This window comes from Schistocerca americana, chromosome 1, assembly GCF_021461395.2.
Source record: "Schistocerca americana isolate TAMUIC-IGC-003095 chromosome 1, iqSchAmer2.1, whole genome shotgun sequence".
Classification (NCBI taxonomy): Eukaryota; Metazoa; Arthropoda; class Insecta; order Orthoptera; family Acrididae; genus Schistocerca; species Schistocerca americana.
The window spans coordinates 1,242,355,643-1,242,377,245 of NC_060119.1; the positions used below are offsets into that span (position 1 = coordinate 1,242,355,643).

Genomic DNA, 21,603 nt, shown 5'->3' on the forward strand with positions numbered 1-21,603 from the left:
CTCACCTTACACAAGAACTAGCCAATAACACAACTAACAGCTGCAACATAGACAAAACTCTACTACCCGTACTCTACCACTGCAGGTCCACGAAACACTTGCAGGTGAGACTTGAATGTCTGCCAACCTTTTGTGCCCCACAAGGTGAGACACATGATGCTTGCTACTGCAGAGAGACTTTTCAGATACATGGTATTAAAATTTCATATTGTTTGGCTGAGAATTGAAAAAAAATGGTACTTTTTTTCAAGCTGTTAGCAAGTGTCAGTTTTGCCATTGAAATGTTGAAAACAACTAAACTTCTGAAATTTAAAGTACCATAAAAATGGAAACAGAAAGAGATAAAATGCTAAAATTTGGTATGGTTCCTTATCTCCAGAGTGAGAACAAATAAGCCAAGTTTTATCCAAATCTGAGATGGTGGGTAGGATGGCCTGGATGACTTCACTTGTAGTGACTTCATGGTGATTCAATTTTAGGAACAACATGAATAGCTGTAACTGTTTACAGCTCCCCTTCTCCAGTGGTTCTGTGACAAATTCTAATGTGGACAGCGTAGTTCCTTAGTCACATTGTGTTGAAAATATGTTTCATTCCTCTCCTGCAAACTCTTTATTGACTTATTTTACTTCTCTTGTAAAAGTACATGTGCTCCCAGTTTAAAAATGTAACATTTTCCATTACTGTACAGGTTATATACTGAATTATAAGCGGGACCATGGGAACTGGCAGTATGTTCAGCTGGATGCTGAAAAAAATTCTCACACTCTGGAGACTTTGCTCTGTGGGGCCACGTATCATGCATATATTGTAGCACACAATAGAGTTGGGGACAGCCAGCCAAGTGATACTGTCAGTACAAGTACCAAGGGCACAGGTGAGTAAACAGTTTGTATATCTATAGTTTAAAAATTTTCTCCATTATCTTTATAACCTTTCATGAGCAGTTGTATTTTAGTTATGTGCAAAATACAAGGCAATTTATTTGTGAGTTACAAATAAAAATGTGAGCTTTTGTGAGCTGCAGCACAGTGAAGGAATCAGCAGGAAACATTGAAATGTTAATTATATGATTTGTAATGACACAATTAAATGATTTAACTTTCAGATCATTAGACTGCATTACTGACCCAAAATTAGCATTTCTGAAGTACCAGTTGGCGTTGGTCAAACCTTCCGTCCATGGTATTGGTGTTATATGTGCTCCTTATGAACTGTGTCTCTCATCCTTGTCTGCAGTTAATTGATACTTACTGAGAACACAGTTTCTGAGTGATAATATCCCACACATGTTCAGTGGTTCACTTGACAAGGTGCTTGGCCAATGGACATGCCAAGAAGGGAATAGTGCTGGAAAGGAAGTGAGTATACTCATGTGTTGTATACAACACATGGAAGTCTATTGTTTCCTTGGAACATAGCATCAGAGTGTTCTAAAGGGAAAGCCTGATTCTCAAACCTTAACAAATTCTATGATGTGCCAGCTGCTGCTGGAAATATTTTATTTGAAGCTGTTGAGATCACTATCCTCCTCACATCAACAAGTGCACAGTCAGTCTAGAGGTATCATGTGAAATGCTTGCTTGGACATCTCTTTAACCAAAACATATTTTGTTAGGTTTGTGGAGCTGCAGAAATCACTATGTAGGGTATTACTAAATTGAAATACAGTCTCAACAACACATGTGTACACAAATGCAGCCAGAATGACAAACAGCCACCCTCTCACGCCCCCCCCCCCCCCCCCCCCCCCCCAATGCCCAAAAAAATTCCTTGTTCATTCAGTACCACATAATAGGCAATATACTAAAATTTTGTCGTGATAAAATATTTGTAAATGTATTATTTTTATTACTTACGTGCTGCCCAGAGTTTGATACTTTTCTGGTGATTCTTTCATTACACTTCCACTTTAAGGCCTTGCAAGATTGTCAACTAGTTAGGTGGCTACATCGGTACCTCCACCCATCAAACCTACCAACCACCAACAATACCTCCACTTCAACAGCTGCCCCCCATTCCATACCAAGAAGTCCATTCCATACAGCCATGTGGAGTGGTCATGCAGTTTGAGGCGCCATGTCACGGACTGTGCGGCTCCTCCCGTCAGAGGTTTAAGTCCTCCCTTGGGCATGGGTGTCTGTGTTGTTCTTAGCATAAGTTAGTTTAAGTAATGTGTAAGTCCAGGGACTGATGATCTCAGCAGTTTTGTCCTTTAGGAATTCACACACATTTGAATGTCTTCCATTTAGCCTAGCCACCCTTGCCCGCTTCATCTGTAGTGACGAGTGTGATCCCTCTTGAAATATACCGAGGGTCTCAGTGAGGCCTTCACATGGCATACTTAGCCTTCCAACCTTGTACAAAAACGGATCTCCTGGTCCTTATCTCTCCAGTGACCCACCACCTGCAAAGTCCCACTGCCCGGCCAAAGAGGAGCATCCCCCTTGTGACTCAGTAACACCCAGGACTGGAGCAACTGAATCACATTCTCTGTCAGCATTCTGATGACCTCATGTCATGCCCTGAAATGAGGGATGTCCTACCAACTATTCTTCCCACCCCTCACACATTGGTATTCCGCTGCCCACTGAACCTACACAGTATCCTCATCCATTCCTGACAACCCCTGCTTATAACCCCTTGACTTATGGCTCATATCCCTGTAATAGACCTAGAAGCAAGACCTGTTCCATACATCCTCCCGCTACCACCCACTCTAGTCTGGTCACAAGCATCATGGGTCAGTCCATTTCAAACCAATAAAAACAAAATTTGTTGTTTAACATTTTTTATTTTCCTGATTTTTAATCATGATTTCCCTGTGGGTAGACAGTCACAAAACATGGTTGGAAAAAATTTTATAAGCCATTTTTTTTTCTGCCAGCTGTTTTTAAAGTGTCAGTTGGGCAAATTTGTATGGCAAATGTGGTTTGTGGAAAGTTTAATTGCAAAGTTATTTTAAAAGATATCAGAATAATTTAAAGATCAGCTTATTCAAAATGAAATGAACTTCAGGCATAATTTTTTTAAAAATTTTTCTATCATGCAAGAGAGTCAGTCAAACTCTTTCTGTAAATACTCAGGAAAAATTTATCAACTGTTACTATTTAAGACCACAAATTTTTAAGAAGGATGAGAGAATCTAATAATATGTTATTTAGTTGTTGAGTACTTACTTAACTTCCTGCAGTATAAGTTTTAGTCATGAGAATGATCTCCTGTTTTTTTCTAGAGCTTTTCAACAATGGCCAAAAATCTTTTGTCAGTTTTCACAGATCATTATCTAAAAACAGACTGAATGAAAACAAGTGAAAATTGTGCAGAATGTTCCTTGTACTCATAGGAATAGCTCACAAAAAATTATGGCTGAGACTCATCTACATTGAGAGTAATAGAGCAGTAATTTCAGTAAAAATGCAACTCTTCTACACACTCGTTCAGTGCTAAGTTAGCAAACAAGGGCTTGAAATCAGTACAGTTGACATTGGTCGAATGATGTTTAATAAATACAATAAATGATGAAATATTTCTACTGTTAAATAACAATTCCCAAGTCAGTGAACAAGTCAGTGAAAGTTTTGCAAGTGTAGACGTGAACTCTCCCACCTTCAATTGTTCTGAAGAATAACGGCTTGTTCAAGTATTAAGTATGAATGGTTTTGTGGGTGTACTAATAGGTGAACAGTGCCATAAACAACACTACAAGAAAGAAGTGCCCCAAGAATTAATAAGGGTTAGTGACTTGTCAGCAGAAGAACAATGTCTGGTAAAATTAAGATTTCAAAAGAAATTACTAATATTTGCCATTACCATAAAGATAAATATTTAGACAAATACAACTACATTTTTGGGAAAAAATGTTGTGATGCCATTGGTACTCACAAGGGGAAAAGACAATATGGTTTATGTAAAATACTAGTTAAACACCTTTCCAAGAGTAAAAATGTGGATATTAACCAAATTCCTGGACGTGCTGTATGTCCAATTTGTGCATCAAGAATATTTGTAGAAAAACCAGTTAAAGAAGCAGCAAATAGTGTTGAAAAATAGCGTGAATTTCTTACTGGCCTTTTGAATTAGTTGAGCATAATCGTTTGCATCAAGCAGAATCCATTCGTGAAACTTTCGAAGTATCTTCTTTTTGTAAAATAACAAAGCTTAACACAGAACAGTGACTGTTAGTTTTACAAAGAAAAACTGATAAAATTACAAGCACACTCAAGCGAAAATTGCAGGTCTGCACAATGACTTCAAAGCTCAGAATCAAAATAATACAAAAAATATACAAAGTGAGTATGATATACTTATTACCAAAATGAGAGTAAAATTCAAAGTTGTAGTAAAGCTGATAAAATTAAGATAATTAGCATCTTGCCATGATCATGGTCAGAAAAAAAAGACAAGTTGCCAACAACATAAGTGAAGTTTTTATTAATTGTGTTTTTTACTAGGATGATGAAAAATAGCTACTTATGTCCTGGTGAAAAGGAGTGTGTTTCAGATGTGATTAACAATGTTAAGGTGCAGAAGCAGAAAAAGTTAGTTCTTCTCTCACTGAATGAGCATTACTGCCTCTATAAGCAGAAATACCCAAATCACAGAATTTGGTGCTCTATGTCTTGCATTCTATGACTAAGTTGTGCATTCTTCCGGGCTCATCAGGAACTCTGAGTGTATGCGTTTTCAAGCATCATCAGAATATGAAGCTTGTTATAGAAGCAGCAAAGCTTAGTGTGAATTATAATGACATGATAGATTTCATGGTATTGTGACATTAACAATGAAAAATACATGCTTAACACCTGTGCATAATGTACCGCACCATGTAGCCTACTTGATGTCTTTAAAAAGGAACTTGATATCTTGCCTGTCAAAGTAATTTTCAAACAATGGGTACAAACTGATATAGCTGAACTCATTAGACAAGTGATGCCCAGTTACCTAGTTGGTTAGTTAGTTATGTATTGCATTGATCAATCTCATGGAAACTGTTATGATGTGGAATATGTCAAGTGCATAAGAAATGCACACACGAATCATGACTGCTACCTAGAAGCAGAATTCTTCTTGTCCTATTCTGATTTGATCCCGACCTGTCTTTTTTCTTGAAGGTAATATTCTGCTTCAACCTACATTCAACTGGATTTGGATGAGGCCCTTCCTCCACTACTTCATATAGCAAGCCAAACTGATTTAATAACTGAATTTCTGAAGTTTTTTCAACAGCTTCCCTTTCTCGCCCTTTGCTTGCTACCTTTTCCCAGCACTCGTCTTTTTTTTACATTCTCTTGTTCACAAGCTGGTGCTTTTAAAATACTATCACTTTATTTCAAAAGCTTGAGCCCAATATTTCAAGGAAATGAAAGAAAACCTGAAGGAAACCCTCTGTTGAGTGATTGGTGAATTTGCAGGAAACTATATGTTTAGAGTACAGGATGGTGTTCAGAGTTTTCATTGGACTAATACACAAGTGACACTGCATCTGTTTGTCATATACTTTAAAAAGGAAGACAAAGTATGTTGCAAATCTATTTGTGTCATTAGTGATTACCTTGATCATAATACCATGACTGTGTACACATTTCATCACGTCATTAGAGAAATTAAGAATATCATACGTAATGTTGAAATGGTAATTTACTTTGGCAATGGTGCATTCAGCCAGTACGAAGATAAGAAAAATTTCATTGAAGTTTGCCAGCACTAAAATGATTTTGGTTTATAGCAGAGTGGAATTTCTTGTGTTGGGATAGGCAGAACAACGAAATGAGAAGTTACACGAGCTGCCCTTCCAAAACTTACAAAGAACAGATCCTGACTTCACGAGATATAGTCAAACACTGTTGACAGAATATTACTGGATTTAAATATATGATTGTTTCTTCACCTGAAATTGAATAAATCAAAGCAAAACTGACTGAGAGATTTGAATGTTGTCTACCAGTTAAGGGAACAAGAAGCAATCACAAGATGTGTCCCCATAAGTGACAATCAAATAAGATGTTTTGTTGCTTCCAAAGGCTCAAATTTTGATGATCTTCAAACTTTATTACTTTTACAAACATATCATCTTCAACAAGTAGTGACTGTGTTGTTTGTATGTGTGATAAGAAGTGGTGGCTTGTAAAAATTGAAGACCAAAGTGAAGATAACAGTGATGTTTTGGTGGATTTATTTCACCCTTCTGGACCAAATATTGCCTTTCAACTTTCCGAAGTTGTACTGCTTTGATGCCTGTAAAGAAAATAGTATGAAAAGCGACTCCATTGGAACTTAAAACGGTGTCTGTTAGAACATACAACATAACTGATAAACTATGCTGTAAAGTATCATGTTTGTTTAACTCTGTAATGAAGATTGCAGTTGGCAAGTAGTTACAACTAAAGTTTAAATCTAAATACTGAGATAAACATTATTGTGGGTACACTGTATGCTAGGGTAGTGCAGCAAATGTAGCAGTAAGTTAAGTTTAAAAATTAGAACTCTTACCTACTGTTATCACTGCATATTGCTACTTAACAATAGAAATATTTCATCATTTAATGTATGCAATGATTTAAACATCATTCGACCAGTGTCAGCTGTATTGATCTGAAGTCCTTGTTTGCTAACTTGGCACCGAATGACCATGTAGAAGGGTTGCTTTTTTACTGAAATTCACTGCTCTGTTATTCTCAGTGTAGATGGGTCTCAGCAATCATTTTTTGTGAGCTATTCCTGTGAGTTCTGCATAATTTTTACTTGTTTTCATTCAGTCCGATTTTAGACATTGACCTGTGAAAACTGACAAAAGGTTTTTGGCCATTGTTGAAAAGCTTTAGAAAAAACAGGACACTCTCAGGACTAAAACTTATACTGCAGGTAGTTATGTAAGTACTATATATGCCTTAAGTTCATTTTATACTGAATATGCTGATCTTTAAATTATTCTGATACCTTTTAAAATAACTTGACAATTAAACTTTCCGCAAACCACATTTTCCATAAAAAATTTGCCCAACTGGCATTTTAAAAACAGCTGGCAGAAAAAAATATGGCTTATAAAATTTATTCCAACTGTGTTTTGTGACTGTCTACCTATAGGGCACACATGATGATAAAAAAATCAGGAAAATAAAAAATGTTGAGCAACATTGCCTGGGTGACCTGAAATGGATTGACCCTCACCTATCCCATCAAAGGCAGGGCTACACGTGAAACCAGTCATGTGATCTATCAGCTAAGCTGCAACCACTGTGCTGCATTCAATGTGGGCATAACAACCAACAATCTGTCTGTCTGTATGATAAACTGTGGCCAACAAACAGATGGACCAACCCATTGCTGAGCATGCTACTCAACACAGCATTCTTCATTTCAATGACTGCTTCTCTGCTTGTGACATTTGGATCCTTCCCACCAACTCCAGCTTTTCGAACTGCACGGATGGGAACTCTGCCTGCAGTGTATCACACTTTTCTGTAACCCTCCTGGTCTTATCATTCATTAGTCATTGCCTGTCACTCACCTTTCCCCTTCCCTGATCCCACTCTACAGTCTTCTATTCCACAAGTGCACCCACAGTCTTTTTACTTCTCTCCTTTTCTTACCACTCCGCCCCCCACCATCTAACCTGTTGACTGACCTAGCTGTTCTAGCCTCAATTCACCTCATTCCTGTATGTTCCCACAAGCAGCAGTTTTTTGTCCCCCATCCCTATCTTACTATCCCTCTCCCTCTCTGCCCCAACCTCCTCCTTACGCCCAACAACCGGCTACTCCTCCCGTCATGTTCTGCTGCTCACAGTCTGGCCTCAGCAGCCAGAGGCTGTGGTCATGTGTGTGTGGATTGTGTTTGCGTGAGTGGGAGTGTTAGTTTTGTGTATTCCCAATGAAGGCCTTATTGACCAAAAGCTCAGTTTCTGACAGTCTTTATGTTGTGCCTGTATGCGGCTCAGCATCTCTGCTGGATGATGAGTAGCAACTATCCTTTTCATAATATTGCTGCATTCCATACTGGATTTTCCATTGTTTTATTTTATCATCTAGTTAGTAATTTGCAAGTTTTAAGGACTGAATTGGCACTGTCTACGAGTTATGTGGAAACTCAATTGATTTCCAAAATTAATATAGTTTCCCGTGTATCAAACTCAGTTTGAGTTTCACAGATTATGTCATTGGAGACATAACGTGACATGATGAGACGAATTAGGAGTTAAATGTAACAAACTGAATTTGTAAACATAAGAATTTATAATTGTGAAACTGCTCTAACAGACATCTCAGAGTAGCAGGCACCTCTGAATTATGTATGCTTTAAAATTCCTTGCCAGAAACATCAGGGCCAGTTTAAGGCCCAAAAAACACAAGCTGCTGCTTTGAGCATCAAGCTAAGAGGGGTGCCAAAGATGCTGTGACTGTAAGATTTCTGTACAGGATATACCATAATTAGTAGTGGTTGCCTGGGATGTTAAGCTGTCATGAATGCCCAAGTGCAATATTTGTATACAGTGCATATCACAGTTAACTGCAAAAACTGACACAGGTAGAAGTGGAAGTGGTGGGGGGGGGGCACCAAATGATAAGTTGCTTGTGGGGAGAAATGTTCTCGAACCATACATGGAAACGATTGTGGTATAATTGCAATATGTCTTCTAGATAATGAGCATTCTTAATACCCACCAGGGTAGCCGAGAGCGCTAGCGTGCTGCTTTCTGGACTCGGGTAGGCGCTCCGGTCCCGGATCAAATCCACCTGACAGACTTACAATGAGAGCCGTGTGCTGGCCAGCCTGGATGTGGTTTTTTAGGCAGTTTTCCACATCCCGCTAGTTGAATACTGGGCTGGTCCCCACATTCTGCCTCAGTTACATGGCTCACTGACATTTGACACACGTTCACACTGTTCCATGGATTACACTAGACGCAGACAGTTGGGGTACACAGTTTCCGTCCCGGGAGGGGGAGGGGGAGGGGGGGGGGGTACGGGGTGGCGACAGGAAGGGGATCTGGCCACTCCTTACAATTAACCAATTAACACGCCAAATCTGGTTAACCTTAACAGCAGACCCCGCAAGTTGAGATTAATGCTTGGAAAGAGAGAATGAGCATTCTTAATGACAGACAGGGGCGCTGAAAACTATCTCCCAAATGCAAATAAAACTATTTAGCAGTGCACAATCAGACAGAATTCCATCACAGTTCCTGGAACTTGAAGCAACAGTGGTCAGTACGTCTAGCTAATGTGCATTGTTTTAAGTTACCACCAAATGTGCATTCGTTTTTAAAGTGCAGACAGTAGACAGCATTATTTGTGGTTATACATTGAGAAATTTGTGTTTCATGTGCTACAATGTTGCAAACATGCAACTCACTTTGAAGAAAAAAGTTGAAATCCTCGACATGTATTTGAAAGAAAGAAAATGCGTTCAAGATATGACTATGCAGGATACAGAGGTTAAAACACAGTGCAGTGAAATATTCAAAAACGAAAGTTACATCATCAGTCTGTGGAAGGGAAATCAAAATCTTTCAACCAAATGCTCATTCCCCAGTACATGTGGCTTGAGAGGTGACAACCTGTTATTTGAATAATTTTGCCATGTTCATAGCAACCGAAATTTGGCTGCGAGTGGAAATATATTTGTGAAAATGCACAAGAAACTGCTAAAGAATTGGGTGTTATGAGTTTGCAGAACACATAAGCTGGCTTCATAGATTCAGGATTAGGCATAACATCTATTCACAAAATGTATGTGGCAGTCTAGTTCCACGACCCAGCCTTGGCAGCCAGAGACTGTGTGTGTGTGTGTGTGTGTGTGTGTGTGTGTGTGTGTGTGTGTGTGTTGTCTAATTTGGATGAAGGCCTTTCCAACTAAAGCTTACTTGTTTGAGGCATCTTTTTGTTGTGCCTATTTGCAACTCAGTGTCTTCTCCATATGGTGAGCAGCGATCTTTCCTTCTCATAATATTGCCATTATTCCAGTCTGTATTTTCTGTTATTCAAAATTTGTAGTAAAGTATACATGTAGGGAAATGGAGAAACTCCATCCTGAATTTATCTGATTAAAACATTGCTGTATCATAATGGGTCTTTTGAAGTTCAGATAAAGTGAAAACAATATTGTTTTTTCCCTTCGTGTAGTTGGCTGTGTTGTATATAAATGCAACTACTACTTACAGCACATGTAGACACATCACATAATTCTGTTCAGATATTTATCACTTATCTGTTTTTATTTTTATGTTAAAAAATTAAAATTTATTTTTGTAATATTTGTGGAATGATAAAATTGTTTTCCAGAACCAGAACTACCAAATTTTAACTCACTTGTCTTGGCAAATGCAACTTCTCTGTATTTGTACCTGTCAACATGGCCAGATGGAGGATGCCCTATGTTATATTTTGTTGTTGAATATCGAATACTGGGGAGTGGAAGTCATTGGATCCTTGTTGATAACAATGTGCCTCCAAAAAAGTTTCTGATAGGTGACTTGCAACCAGCCACTTGGTATCAGTTAAGACTTACTGCACACAACAGTGCTGGTTCAACAAGAGTGCATTTCAATATCGCCACAACAACTGTTACTGGAGGTATGTAAATTTCCTTTGTTAATTACTGTGAGTTAAATACATTCATAAGACTTGTGTTCATGTACTCCACACAGCAAGTAGCTTATAAATTTATAACCAATTATTCTTTTCCAGCAACTGTTGCTCCAATGCAGGAAAGTCAAAGCTTGACAAATACATCCCGCTTTTATGAGGATGTTTATGTGATAGTGCCTACAGTGTGCTCTGCAGTATTCTTACTATCTGCTGGACTGTTACTATATGTAACACTGAACAGAACGTAAGTTAACACACCATAAGTAAGATTGTTCCATGAAATTTTATTGAACCATCTGTATGCCAGAACAGTTTGAAATTCCACAATGGCAAGGCGTTTGTATTCTTTATGTGCATAAAACAGTTGACACCATGTTTTCTTTTTTAGTCGCTGTCGGCAATGTGTAGAACAGAAGAGAGCGCAAGGCATGCCTGAAAGCCCCAGTGCCTGCAAAGCAGCTGCTGAAATGGACAACAGAAGGAATTTTCAACAAATTTATTCTGCATCACCTACTAAAACAGATGAACATCAAGCCTCTAAACGTATGGATGAATCATCTGGTGAGTTGAGTAGGAAAATTATCTTGAGAAAACTTTAAAATTACAAACAGATAGAATGTTGATGTGGCCTTTAGTCCAAAAACTGGTTTTAAAATTACAAAGAGACAGAATGTTGTGGCGGTGTTTAGTCTGAAAACATGTATAATGCAGCTCTCCACGATACTCTATTTTGTGCAAGCCTTTTTATCTCCACATAACTACTGCAACCTACTGCTTACTGTATTTGTTTCATGCTGCCCCTCTACCCACTAAATTGATGATTCCTTGATGTCTTAAAAGGGAAGGTCCCCAGAAGTGGAATCAACTTTTTGAAACTATATTTTTGGTGATGTAGGTTAAGGTCCCAGGTATTACACCCTGCAACCATTCACCTTGGAGGGCTCTTGTTTGTGAGTAATAGATGAAAAAAATTTGGAATTTCACATGAAGCGCTACAGCTTTAACAATGATAATTTATGAATTGGTAGTGTAGTGCAATGGTTATAGCCCAAGCCTCAGATACAGGAGGTTGTGGGTTTGAATCTCGGTAGGTGCTCTGTAGTTTTATTTTTTAATCTCTATCGAAATGACTTTGATCATTATATTTAATCAGTAAATGGGCATAAATGTGATTGTTTTATTTCTATTCCTTTGTCATTTAATTTTTAATCACCATATTAACTTTTTCAGTTGTTTCTCACTCTTCTTCCCATCAGTCTTTTTCCAGCTTAAAACGTTGTGCATGTGATTTTAATTATTTATATTTATCTTTTGTAATACTAAAATATTTGAAAATGGCAATCTATCAGTTAAAAAACAAAAGACAAAATTATCTTTTTATATGTACAGTGGTCTTAAAAATACAAATTTCCTAAAAGGATTTACTTTTTATTGGATGGCGATTGTCATATAAAGATTTAAAACATAAATTCTTGTTGCGCTGTGGACATGAAGGAGATATCAAGGTGGTAAGGTAATGACCACGGTTCTCTCTTCTAATCATCAATACCTTTATTACACGACAAACGTGCAGGTCGAAGACTAGGCGGGAACTGAGGTCCCGGAAGTATACGAAACAAAGATCAACTCGAAGACATATACACATATGATGTTCTGGCCTATCGATCTGTGGATCAATGCCACATAGCACCTGCCCCCCCCCCCCCCCCCCCCCGCAGTATGGAGTACGTACCCGAAGGTGGGGGGGGGGGGGGGGAGGGTTGGCGAGAGTTTAAGTGGGTTACAGTGATTTCCTCCACATCTAACGGCACGGGCTGTGTGGGAGGAGAGCGTGGAGAAAATCCTGGAATGCTGATGCTGAAGTCTTGAAGCGACGGCGGCGGTCGTAGTCGTCGGCCGGTGCGGGAGCACTGGTGTGGAAGGGTGTCGTCGGCAGGGAACCTAATGATCACCTTTCCACTTGGCCTAACGTAAGCACATAGGTTGCCATACGTATCACTTCGAGAGATTTTGAAATGCTTCACTACACGCTGTGACACACCACCTAACAAGTCACACGAATTGTCACACGCAAGCAGCACTAATGCGGTATCACCACTAATGACAACAGATAAACCACAAATGTTATTAGGATGAATGTTGGTAGAGAGCTCGTAAGTGGTGCCTGCTAACGGAGAGGTATGCTGAGCCGGTGCAGCTGAGGCAAGTTAGAGAGGTCTATCAGAGTTGTGAGAGTGCCGACACGAGACAAAAAATCTGTGACCACGTTATCTGCATCCTTGATGTATCGTATGTCACAGGTAAATTGCAATATGAAGTCGAAATGACGGACCATCTAGGTGGAGGGTCAGTCGGAGGGTTCTTTACAGCAGCAACCAAAGGTTTATGGTCGGTTAAAATGTAGAAGTCCCTACCCTCAACCTCAGTGCGAAAGTGTTTCACAGCCTCGTAAACTGGCAAGAGCTCCCTATCAATGGCTGAGTACTTTTTTTGAGCGTCGTTGAGCTTCTTAGAAAAGAACTGCAAAGGAGAGGTAGTATCTGACGGTTTGACTGAGGACAGCATCTACTACGGTATCACTGGCATCCGTGGTAATAAGAAATGTAGTGTCCAGATGTGGGTAGGCAACAGTCACTGCGTTTGCTAGTAGGTGCTTCAGTTTGTCAAAAGCTTGTTCCATGGCAGGGGTCCAGGGGACCAGGTGGATACCGGTTGTATTTTTGCCAACAAGGGCGTCTGTTAGGGGAGCCTGAACCTCAGCTGCAGCAGGCAAGTGCTTCCTATAATAGTTAACTGTTCCGATGAACCTGCGCAGCTCCTTAAACGAGTGAGGGCGTGGCAAATCCAAAACAGGTTTGATTTTATACTCGGGAGGAGTGAGGCCCTTAGCTGACGTGATGTAGCCTGAGAATCTTACCGAAGTCTGGTGCTACTGGAGCTTCTTATTATTCAGTTCAACACCGGCAGCAGTAAGAGTCTCTTTAACAATCTGCAAATGTTCCATGTTCTTTTGCAAAGTAGGACTGAAAATAAGAATGTCGTCCAAGTAAACGAAACAAAAATCCAGATGATACAACACCTTGTTCATGAATCTCTGCCAAGTTTGTGCAGCGTTGCGGTGGCCAAAGGGCATGAGCCGGTACTGGAAAAGGCCGAAAGATGTTGTAACAGCTGTCTTTTCAATATCCTCTGGTGCCATCGGAATTTGATGATAGGCCCACCTACAGTCCACTACTGAGAAACACTTGGCGCCTGCAAGAGCATGGTTAAAATCTGCGATGTTAGGAACCGGGTACTTGTCTATGATAGTACGAGAGTTCAACTTAGTATAGTCGCCAACCTTACTCCAGGTGCCGTCTCTTTGTGTGACAAAGTGGATAGGCAAGGCCCAGCATCCAGCAGATGGTTCGATGACGCCGGCTGCTAAGAGATCGTCTGTGCTTGAGACAGCATGGTCGGCAAGAGATAGGCGGTCCATCTTGCAAGCAAAGTTTGTGGGCGGTGCTGTCTATAACCACGGAAATGCGCGATGTGGTACACGAGGCGACTGTCTGTGGTATAGTGTGTGCGGCGGCCGCTAGGCTGAGTTGTGGCGCAGACGGCGAAAGTTTGCCTAAGTGCCAGCTGTTGGGTGGTTGGTAGTGACAAACAAGTGAGCTACGCGAAACAGGGTTGGTACACTGTTTATTAGTAACCGAAGGTGCCGCTGTCGAGCTTGGTGGCAGTAGTGGGTGCGAATGAACATCTGATGGCAGTAAATCAAAAACATTATCTTGCGCCTGGGAAGCTAGCTGCCCAAGCAAGGAGGGGGATGAATGTGCACTTGAATTAATGCAGTTAGAGCTGGTGGGAGCGCGGACACTGTACAGTTTATGTGGCACAAGGTCACAAATACAGGTCGAAGACTAGGCGGGAACTGAGGTCCCAAAAGTATACAAAACAAAGATCAACTCGAAGACGTAATACACATTATGATGTTCTGGCCTATCGATCCGTGGATCGACGCCACAGACAAAGTAATGTAGATGAAGATTTGAACAAAAGAAGGGATTATAAGTAAAACAAAATTCTAGCAAAATTGTGAATATAAATAATGAATAATGAATGCAATAACATGGATGAAAATATAGAATGATGAAATGCAAGAAATTAAATTAGTGTTAATGCATGGAAATAATTAATGTCACATGCATAAAGATCCCAAATGAAAAAAGTATTATAGGAAAGAAAAAATAAGAGCAGTTGCAAAAGTTAATACAGGAATTAAAAATAACAGAGGAGGAGAAATTAAAAAAAAAAAAAATTAAACCCATTAACTGAATAACATCTACATCTACATGGATACTCTGCAAATCACATTTAAGCGCCTGGCAGTGAGTTCATTGAACCACCTTCACAATTCTCTATTATTCCTATCTCGCATAGCGTGCAGAAAGAATGAACACCTACATCTTTCTGCACAGGGTCTGATTTCCCTTATTTTATCGTGGTGATTGTTCCTCCCTATGTAGGTCGGTGTCAACAAAATATTTTCGCATTTGGAGGAGAAAGTAGGCAATTGGAATGTCGTGGGAAGATTCCGTCGCAACGAAAAACATCTTTCTTTTACTGATGTTCTGCTACCGTGTGCCACGGAATTTGAATCCCCGCCAGACGTCATGGACGTCAAAGACCCATAGAGATCTCTGCACCATCGCACCGTAAGCTGTGGCGGTGCGTGCCTCCTGGCCCACACTTAGAGTGAGGGCGCCACAGTGGAACATGTGGCTCATGGTTGCAGCGGCCAACAGCAGCATCCCCAATCAAGTACTTAAGCGCCTGCCTGTCGCTCAGCCTGTCAGTCTAACCTTGAGTATGTCTCAGGACATATCGCCTCGCATTATACAGTGTATTTACTTTCGTGTTTTCTTTACGAGTGGACGTGGTTGTCTTGTTTGGTTTTCTTGACTCTGTTGTTCGTTCTTGTTGTTGTCGTAAGGTCCTTCGTTGGTCGTGTCCGTCCTCTCCCGTTGTGTTGTTGTTTGCGAGCAACTCCGCGGGTCCCGCCGCGTTTGCGTCACTTCAACCCTGCGACTGTTCTGGTCGCCGTTACAGCAGATGTCCAGCCCAAATCCTGTATCACTTCTGTGATACACTCTCCCATATTTCGCAATAATACAAAACATGTTGCCTTTCTTTGAACTTTTTTGATGTACTCTGTAAGTCCTGTCTAGTAAGGATCCCACACCCCACAGCAGTATTCTAAAAGAGGACGGACAATCGTAGTGTAGGCAGTCTCCTTAGTAGGTCTGTTACATTTTCTAAGTGACCTGCCAATAAAACGCGGTCTTTGGTTTGCCTTTCCCACAACATTTTCTATGTGTAACGTCCAATTTAAGTTGTTCATAGTTGTAATACCTAGGTATTTAGTTGAATTTACGGCTTTTAGATTAGACTGATTTATTGTGTAACCGAAGTTTAACGAGTTCCTTTCAGCACTCATGTGGATGACCTCACACTTTTCGTTTTTAGGGTCAACTGCCACTTTTCGCACCATTCAGATATCTTTTCTTAATTGTTTTGCAGTTTGTTTTGATTTTCTGATTACTTTATTAGTCAATAAATGACTGTCATCTGCAAACAACCGAAGACGGCTGCTCAGATTGTTTATATAGATAAGGAACAGCAAAGGGCCTATAATACTACCTTGGGGAACGCCAGAAATCACTTCTGTTTTACTCAATGACTTTCCATCAATTACTACGAACTGTGACCTATCTGACAGGAAATCACAAATCCAGTCACATAACTGAAATGATATTCCATAAGCACGCAATTTGACTACGAGCCGCTTGTGTGGTACAGTGTCAAAAGCCTTCTGGAAATCCAGAAATACGGAATTGATCTGAAATCCCTTCTCAATAGTGCTCAACACTTCATGTAAATAAAGAGCTAGTTATGTTTTACAGGAACGATGTTTTCTAAACCCATGTTACTGTGTGTCAATAGACAGTTTTCTTCAAGGTAAAATAATGTTCGAGCACAATGTATGTTCCAAAACCCTACTGCATATCGACGTTAATGATATGGGCCTTTAATTTAGTGGATTACTCCTACTACCTTTCTTGAATATTGGTATGACCTGTGCAGCTTTCCAGTCTTTGGGTACGGATCTTTCGTTGAGCCAGCAGTTGTATATGATTGTTAAATATGGAGCTAATGCATCAGCATACTCTGAAAGGAACCTAATTGGTACACAGTCTGGACCAGAAGACTTCCTTTTATTAAGTGATTTAAGTTGCTTCACTTCTCTGAGGATATTTACTTCTATGTTACTCATGTTGCCAGCTATTCTCGATTCAAATTCTGGAATATTTACTTTGTCTTCTTTTGTGAAGGCATTTTGGAAGGCTGTGTTTAGTAACTCAGCTTTGGCAGCACAGTCTTCGATAGTATCTCCATTGCTATCACGCAGAGAAGGCATTGGTTGTTTCTTGCCGCTAGCATACTTCACATACAACCAGAATCTCTTTGGATTTTCTGCCAAGTTTCAAGACAAAGTTTTGTTGTGGAAACTGTTATTAGCATCTCACATTGAAGTCTGCACTAAATTTGAACTTCTGTAAAAGATCGCTAATCTTGAGGATTTTGCATCTGTTTAAATTTGGCATGTTTCCTTTGTTGTTTCTGCAACAGTGTTCTAACCCGTTTTGTGTATCAGCTCTGTTGTTTGTTAATTTATTTGGTATAAATTTCTCAATTGCTGCTGATACTATTTCTTTGAATCCAAGCCACATCTGATCTACACTTATATTATTAATTTGGAATGAGTGGAGATTGTCTCTCAGGAAGGCCTCAAGTGAATTTTTATCTGCTTCTATGAATAGGTAAATTTTTTGCTTATTTTTCGATGAGTTGGGGATTACAATATTGAATCTCACTATGACAATCCTGTGTTCACTAATCCCTGAATTGGTTTTAATGCACATTATTAACTCAGGATTATTTGTTGCTAAGAGGCTAAGGGTGTTTTCACAACCGTTTACTATTCTCGTGGCCTCATGAACTGACTGCTCGAAATAATTTTCAGGAATGCATTTAGCACAATTTCGGATCATATTTTATGCCTCCGGAATTAAACATGTATTTTCACCAACATATCGAGGGTAAATTAAAGTCACCAACCAGTATTATCGTATGAATTGGGTACATGTTTGAAATCAAACTCAAGTTTTCTTTGAGCCTTTCAGCAACTGTATCATCTGAATTGGGAGGTCAGTAAAAGGATCTAATTATCATTTTATTCCAGTTGTCAACAATGACGTCTGCCCATACTAACTCAAAGGAAGTATCTACTTCAATTTCGTGACAAGTTAAACTACTTCTAACAGTGATAAACATGCCACCGCCAACCGTGTTTAGCCTATCCGTTCGGAACACTGCTAGGTTCATCGCAAAAATTTCAGCTGAGCTTATATCTGGCTTTAGCCAGCTTTCAGTACCTATGACGATTTGAGCATCAGTGCTTTCTATCAGGACTTGGAGCTCTGGTACTTTCCTAACACAGCTACGACAATTTACAACTGTTATACCAATGGTACCTGTATCTACGTTGTTCCTGTGTTGAGCCTGCACCCTTTGTGACTGAAGCCCTTTTTGTGTTTTCCTGAGACCCTCTAACCTAAAAAACCGCACAGTCGATGCCACACGGCCCCTGCTACCCGTGTAGCTGCCTCCTGCGTATAATGGACACCTGACTTATTCAGCGAAACCCAAAACCCAACCACCCTTGGTGCAACTCCAGGAATCTGCAGCCTACATGGTCGCAGAACCATCTGAGCCTCTGATTCAGACCCTCCACTTGGCTCTGTAGCAGAGGTCCGCAATCAGTCCTGTCGACTATGCTGCAAATGGTCAGCTCTGCTTTCATCTTGCAAGCAAGACTGGCAGCCTTTAACACTTCTGTTAGCCATTCTAAACCAGAGACAATTTCTTCTGATCCAAAGTGACACACATTATTGGTACCGACATGAGCAACCACCTGCAGTTGGCTGCACCCTGTGCTCTTCATGGCATCCTGGAGGACCCTTTCCACATCTGGAATGACTCCAACTGGTATGTAAATGGAGTGCACATTGGTTTTCTTACCCTTCTGGTCAGCCAAGTCCCTAAGGGGCCCTATAACGTGCCTAATGTTGGAGCTCCCATCTACCAATAATCCAACCCTCTGTGATTGCCTGGATCTTGCAGGCTGAGTGGTTTCCTCTGAAACAGGACAGGTGACAGCATCTGCCTCAGCGACAGTGTCAGCCACAGACAGCACCTGGAACCTGTTTGTCAGACAAACTTGGGAGGCCTTACGTGCGGCCGCGTGGGAAGTCTTTCGCTGCCTGCTTCACCCTGGGGCGACCTCCCACTCGACCACAGGTGAGGGGTCAGCCTCAGTGCGAGCAGTAACTAGGTTGGCCACCAGTGAGGACCGATCGTAGGACTCAGACGTGCTGGATGTCCGTTGGACCCCACGGCCGGCTCACAACAGTGGTGCCAATCCACTGCAGCCCCAAACTGTGTAACTGAAGCCATCACATCCTGAATCTGAGAGCAAAGTGTCGCCAATCGGCTCGCATCTGCACACAACAATCACAGTCCCTGTCATGCGTGCATATGTGTGTGTGTGTGTGTGTGTGTGTGTGTGTGTGTGTGTGTGTGTGTGTGTGTGTGTGTGTCTATTGTATTAGTAGCAACTTTCCTTCTCATAATATTAGAACTTAAGGCTTGAAAGACTAGCAAGAAGTGACTGGCAAATGTCAGGCCATGGCATTTGCAGCAGTCTCGTGTCAGGGGTTGGCGCCTTGTGACATTTTTGCCGCAGCAAGCCTGCTTGTTGAAGCAAGCTGTGGCTGGAGTATGTAGCCTGAATATCTCTGACCTGTTCTCCATATTGATACTCGGACTAAGTGAGGAATCCAAATCACTGTCAAATACTAAACTCAGCATTACCTGACTTAATGCAGCAACATTCCTTTATGTTTGTTTTCTTATATTGATGGTCATCTTGTATCCTTCCTTTTAAGACACTGTTAGTTCCATTCGGATGCTTTTCCAAGTCCTTTGCTGTCTCTGACAGAATTACAATGTCACTGACAAACCTTAGTGTTTATATTTCTTCTGCCTGGACTTTAATTCCTTTTCCAATTTTTCTTTGGTTTCCTTTACTGCTTGCCCAGTATAGAGATTGAATAACATTGGGGATAATCTACAAATCTATCCCACTCCCTTCTCCCATTCAGTCAGATGGCAATTATAAGATTTGAAAGGCATGCTTCACTTTCATCCCCTTCAACTTTTTAACTGCTGTCTGGTTTCTTTACAAGTTGTATAAAACCTTTCATTCCCTGTATTTTACCCCTGCTATGTTCAGAATGCCAAGGAGTGTATTATAGCCAATATAGTCAAAGGCTTTCTCTAAGCATACAAAACTATAAATGTAGATTTGCCTGTGTTTAACCTATCTTCAAAGATAAGTCATAGGGTCATTGTTGCCTCATTTGTCCCTACTTTTCTCCAGAATCCAAACAGATCTTTCCTGAGATCAGTTCCTACCAGTTTTTCCATTCTTCTGTAAATAATTAGTGTAAATTCTGTAAATAATTAGTGTCAGTATTTTGCAACCATGACTCACTAAACTAATAGTTCAGTAATATTTACATCTGTTGCCACATGCCAGCTTTGGAATTGGAATTGTCACACTTTTCTTGAACTCTGAGGTTATTTCCTCTGTCTCATATATCTTGCACACCAGGTAGGGTAATTTAGTCACGAGTGGCTCTCCTATTAGTATTTCTGCTGGAATGTTGTCTACTCCAGTGGTCTTGTTTTGTTGTAGGCCATTCAATGCTGTGTCAAACTCTTCTCACAGTATCATATCTCCCATCTCATCTTCACCTACTTCCTCTTTCCTTTTTGTGTTATTGCCTTCAAGTTCATTTCCCTTGTATTACCCCTCAATATATTCATTGCTCCTTTCAGTTTTTCCTTCTTTGCTTAGTATTGGTTTTACATCTGAGCTCTTGAGGTCATACAGCTGCTTCTCTTTTCTCCAAAGGTCTCTCTAATTTTCCTATAAATGGAATCTAGCTTTCCCCTACAGGCTTCTGTAGCCTTTGTGCTTAGCCATTTTCACTTTCTGTCAGTCTTGTTTTTTAGACAACTATATTCTATTTTACCTGCTTCATTTGCTGCATTTTTAGATTTTGTCCTTTCGTCATTAAATTCAATATCTCCTGTTCTATTCAATGGTTTCTATTGGATCTACTTACATTATCCTCTGCTGCCTTTTCCATTTCATCACTCAAAGCTACCCATTCATCTCCTAATATGTTCCTTTCCACTGTTTGTCAGTCATTGTCTAATGCTCCCTTTGAAACTCTCAGCAACCTCTGGTTCTTTCGACTTACCCATGTCCCACCTGCCTCATTCCCTGCCTTTGCAATTTATCCAGTTTTAATCTGCAGATCATACCCAATAAATTGTGCTCAGAGTGCACATCCGCTCCAGGAAATATCTTTCAGTTTAAAATCTGGTTCCGTAACATCTGTCTTACCTTTACATAATGAATATGAAGCCTTCCAAGTGTCTCTTCCACATATGCAACATTCTCTCATCATTCTGAGATCAGGTGTTAGTAATGATCAAATTATACTTTGTGCAAAATTCTACCAGATGCTTTCTCTTTCATCCCTTTTCCCCAGTCTACCTTCTCCTATTATTTTTCCTTATCCCCCTATTCCTGCTGCTAAATTCTGTGCATCTATCAGAATTAAATTTTCCATTCTCTTAACTGTGTGAATAATTTATTTTATCTCATTATACTTCTTTCAATCTCTTCATGTGAATAATTTATTTTATCTCATTATACTTCTTTCAATCTCTTCATCATTGTTGCCATATAAACCTTCAAGAGGCAGGATCCCATTACTGCTGATATACATATTTAAGGAAGTTTTTTCACCTGTAAATGTGTGCATTGGCAGTA

General features: G+C 40.1%; 1 protein-coding gene across 1 annotated transcript in view; it reads left to right on the top strand.

Annotated features, from left to right (window-relative positions):
- Positions 1–21,603, top strand: part of LOC124598517 (Down syndrome cell adhesion molecule-like protein Dscam2) — a 439,700-nt gene that overhangs the window by 397,721 nt on the left and 20,376 nt on the right. Inside the window, exons 27-30 of the mRNA XM_047136006.1 lie at positions 692–877; positions 10,284–10,574; positions 10,689–10,833; positions 10,978–11,150. Coding sequence (XP_046991962.1) covers positions 692–877; positions 10,284–10,574; positions 10,689–10,833; positions 10,978–11,150 — 795 coding nt within the window. The remainder of the gene's footprint in view (positions 1–691; positions 878–10,283; positions 10,575–10,688; positions 10,834–10,977; positions 11,151–21,603) is intronic.